The following is a 4,574-nucleotide window of genomic DNA, read 5'->3' on the forward strand; positions in this document are numbered from 1 at the left end:
GAGTGTTTGTCAAGTGCAGACATGAGAACTTCGGCATTCTTGAAGACTCCAGGTGGAGGTGGTGGTAAAGATGTATTCAGGGGGGGAGTAAGTGGTGGAGTGCTAGGAGGGTGATCATGAAGAGATATTTGAATTTGAAGTCCCCAGTGTTCCTCTTCAGAGTCTAGTGTGCGTGTGGCTTTGGCATAGTAGGGACATGTGCCAGGGTGTTGTTTGTTTTGATATCGTCCTTCATAGCATTTGTACTTGATGAAGTTGGGGCGGGAATTGTATATTGATATTCGGTAGCCATGGGGAAGGGTTTGTTGGTCAATGTGGGATGTAATTGCATAACGATCCTTGAAGAATAACAAGTTATGAGATAAGTTGGGTATATCGCTTGTGGTCTGAGCTTCGGTGGGAGTATTGGTAGTAGGTTGGTCTTTGTGGGGTTCATGAGAGGTTATGTTGTTGTTCATGCTGGATGTTGTTATTTGGGGTTGATCGAGTTGTGAAGGGTATTTGACTAGAGTGTGAAGGGGGTGTTGTCGGGATATGAAATCTTGACTGGTGAGCTTATGTTGAGGTAGATACTAAAAGTTGTTGGGGTGGAGTTTTGTAAGTTAAGTTTGTGTACATGTGTGGCATATACATGTTAGATTTACATGTTGTGTGAGCATGAGGATGAGTGTGAAGTGGGAATTTGTGAACTTGTGATGCTCAGTGTGAAGTTGTGAGATTGTGAGATTGGTGGTTTCGAGTTGTGCACGTGTGAAGTTGTGAGATTGTGAGATTGGTGGTTTCGCGTTGTGAACTTGTGAAGTTGTGATGGTCATTGGTGAATGTGAGGTTGTGATGTGTAATTGGGAAAATGTGATGTGTAATTGTGAAGTTTGTATGTGAAGCTGTGAAGTTGTGAGGCTTGATTTGAATGTTTGCCGCTGAAAGCTGAAGCAAACCACTAAAAATGGTGTATGTGTATATGATTGGGGAATTGGTATGAATGACTATATGCTGGTGCTCTAGAAATTGCTTCATTTACGTAAAGAAACATGGCTTCAAAGCAAAAAAAAACCTTTGAGGATAGTGGGAGGTTACTCCAGATGCATCATATTCATCTGAGTTACATCTGCACCAAGTTATTGGAGAGACTCGGATGATACGGGGCGTCGGATCTTCGGATCGGGGCCGAACTTTTAGTGTACACAAGGTGCAATTTGGTCGATTAAATCGAAGTCAAGATTGAGATTTTAGAAAAGAGTTCCAATTTGATTGATACTCGATTGTTGAAGATAAGCTTGACGGTTGAAAAATTGGATTATGATACATAGTAAAATTAATCGTTCTTGGATTCGAATTCAAATTTGAATGTGGTGATAAAGTCAATTGAAGATAAATATGAAAATAAAGAAGATAAAGTTTGTGGTCGGATCTTCATTGAATCATAACACTAAAGGCACAACCCAGTTTCTCGGCAAAACTGGATTAAACCCCTAAGCCTTAACAACATGTATACCTACGACTCCAATCTCTGCAGCCTCACTTGCTCTCTACAACTTCTGATCTGCTTCAAAACCCACTACTGTCTTACCTACCTCAACTTCCGATTTTGAGGAGCAAAGACTGTCAGCATAGCAACACCACATAAGGTCAGGAAGCCTTGTCAAGCTAGAAAGCAAACCCTTACTTCATTACGTCAGGAAGATTTTAATGAATCAGTCACAGCCGTTCCCCCTTCATTTTTAGGAGAGAACAAAAGGATCAAAAGTGAGTTTTGTTTTGCGACCCTGCATTTTGAATGTGTTTCCCTGCTCAGCATGCAGAATATTGAAGTGCATTCTGAACTTAGATCCTGTGATGATCATCTGACTAGGAAATACCTGAACTTATCCACCTAAATCGATCTATCACCTCACCAGGTCCAAAATCTTGGATTTCAATGTTCCTGGAGCAATTGAAGGTATTCAGTCCTTATCAAATTGCTGTGAATAAACTCAAACTTACAGAAATTGTGACAATGTCTTTCACTAAAGGTTACATTATCTTGCCATCATGGAACAAGCAATCAGACATGATCAACAAAACTCCAACCACATGAATGAAAATATCACAAATCCTGATCAATTTCAAATCTAGGCCAACGTCCCACAAATTGTGAGATGCATGAAGCAGATACCTCTGTGGATGAGGCATCCTTTGCCGCTATGTTTCCACTTGTCCCACAATGTATAATTCTCAACCTATGTCGATCTTCCGATACCCAAATGGACCTCATCATCACTAAAACAAGGAGCAAAGGATGATGCTGTCTGGATTGGATCATTACCTATCTAACAATCATTAACTTTCTCTCGATCATATGCGCCGACGTATGATGATTTTAGGACGCCCATTTCAAAATTCAATCAAGTCGGCATTCATTATGACAGCATGGTTCAATACAACCCACGAGTACCATTACTTTTGTCCCCTTCTATATCCCAAGCACCCAATATGACCCAATTGAACGAGCAAGCATATTTACAGCAGTATTATTGGAATCAAGTCCCAAATCATTTTACGTGTGATCCGGTCATTACGTGGAACCCGATCAAACCTGTGACTCTACAAGATCTAAGCGCTTGAAGTCCTCACATGAGGAACCTTCAACTCATCAAACATGTCCATCAGCCGATATGTCCTTTCCATCAAGCACCGATGAGAGTAGTCTCAACAGATGTCACAACCTCAATGTCATCTTGTGAATTACTTGAGCCTCCCAGTTGTTCATCTTCTTCACCGCCTCACGCCAAACATTCTTCAACCAGTACAGAAGTCGTACCTCTTTCTCTGGGTCCTTCAACTAGCTTTTACTTCAACCTCAATCAAACCTACAAACCTACTCAGGAAACATTACCAATCATCGATACCCACAAAAACGATCTCGGTCAGGGACAAATGAAAAATCTTTCAGTGCACATCAACAATCCTAATTCGTCAACAAATCCCTAGCAGCTACGCTACATATCCTTCGCCGACCACCAAACCTATAGACGATCTCATTTTAATGATACGATGTACACTTCATCCACAAGTGAATAAGATATTGATTGAAGCAATTTGAGACAGCAAAAATCTGGCTCCTCAAATTCAAGATATCAGAAGAAGAATGAGGGGAAATACAACCGGTTATGTCAATTTTTTCAACTATATCCACTCTGATCATCTACTTCGCAATCAAACTCAAATTTGCTACTGCAAACTTCAAAGCGGACACTCAATAGCTTATAAGGTCTTGAAACCTAGAATCAAGAGACCAGACACAAAGGATACCCCATTAATCTTGATTCATGGATTGGGTGCGGTCGGACTAATTGATTGGTCTCCAATTGCGGAATTGCTATCTTACGATCGTACCGGTGAGCGTGTCCAATCTAAATTGTCAGCTTCATTCAATCTTTTCTGAAGATTTTCTGTAAATTTTTGCAGTGGTAGTATTTGATAACCGGGATATTGGTTGGAGTCGGCTTTCTAAAGGTCGAGAGAATGACCGTTGACTATGGATGATATGGGGAATGATACGATAGAGCTTATCAATGTAAGAAGTTCATATGCCTATACCAATACCCTTGAAGCATAGTAGCTTCCGGTCATTTATTTTACTGCAGTTTTCTCTTTTGACCATTTGCACTACAAGCACCTTCAATTCAAATCGGTAGAACAACGCCCACTGAACCTTCAGCTCCCAAGACCTGTACTGCTGACCCATCTTGACAAAACAACCAAGCCTGATCCATCACACATTTTGACACCAACCAAACAGTCAAGAACCAGAATCTTCAGTTCAACTTTCTTTCTTTCTTCAAGACACAGTTAGCAATTTAGGTGAATTTCAATCAGTTCTTTATAGAAATGAGAAATGAAACAAATATCATATTTTGGAGGACAATTTTTCAAAGTTAAGTACATACTTACGGAATGCGAGGTGTGTCAAAGTGACAATTCGATTTTCAAAAATTGAAATTTCAGAATCCCCGGGTCAGAAATTGATAAAACTGGAATAAACATCAGATTTAACCCCAATACTGGTCTGAAACCGCCTGTATTGGGGATAAAACCTATCTTTCTGCCAATTTTCACAATTTCCAGACCACAACTCAAATATTGACCACTGACTTGGCACTTTGGCACAAATAATACATGAAAATTTCAAGAAATCGATTTTCATCATGTCAAACTTCACATATGTATAAAACAACAAAACCCAATACCTAACCGTACCACAAGTTCACCTTTTGGGTAAATGCACACCCATCAAAACCTAATGTGATCATTAATAAGATCCCTACCGAGTCAACCATAGAGAAAATTTACAACCAATCACTATCAGCTTTCACCTATTCCACAAAGTCTATATCCCTGGGACCGGGATAGACGAAAGCCCCGGTCCCAGGGCTTGTCTTTCTCTCCAGTCAATCGACTGGAGAGAGCCACCTAAGCCTAGGTGGTCCTAGTCTTTGATATAGAGCACGATCGACTGAGAGAGGAAGTCCTGGGACACCTAACCTTAGGCTCCAGCCCTGGAGAGCCATCCCTCCTGTCGATCGACTGGAGGG

At 40.7% G+C, this 4,574-nt stretch overlaps 2 protein-coding genes across 2 annotated transcripts in view; one reads left to right on the forward strand and one right to left on the reverse strand.

Annotated features, from left to right (window-relative positions):
- Positions 1-458, reverse strand: part of MELLADRAFT_113998 (uncharacterized protein) — a gene marked incomplete at both ends in the record, with an annotated part of 2,335 nt that extends 1,877 nt beyond the window's left edge. Inside the window, one exon of the mRNA XM_007418788.1 lies at positions 22-458. Within this exon, the coding sequence (XP_007418850.1) occupies positions 22-458 (437 nt within the window). The remainder of the gene's footprint in view (positions 1-21) is intronic.
- Positions 459-2,709: 2,251 nt separating this feature from the next.
- Positions 2,710-3,515, forward strand: MELLADRAFT_113999 (uncharacterized protein; the record flags this gene model as incomplete). Its single annotated transcript, XM_007418781.1, has 3 exons — positions 2,710-2,905; positions 3,243-3,377; positions 3,448-3,515. The coding sequence occupies 3 exons, from the start codon at positions 2,710-2,712 to the stop codon at positions 3,513-3,515; spliced, it is 399 nt and encodes a 132-aa protein (XP_007418843.1).
- Positions 3,516-4,574: the final 1,059 nt, after the last annotated feature.

Source organism: Melampsora larici-populina (genome assembly GCF_000204055.1).
Source record: "Melampsora larici-populina 98AG31 unplaced genomic scaffold MELLAscaffold_105, whole genome shotgun sequence".
NCBI classification, from domain to species: Eukaryota; Fungi; Basidiomycota; class Pucciniomycetes; order Pucciniales; family Melampsoraceae; genus Melampsora; species Melampsora laricis-populina.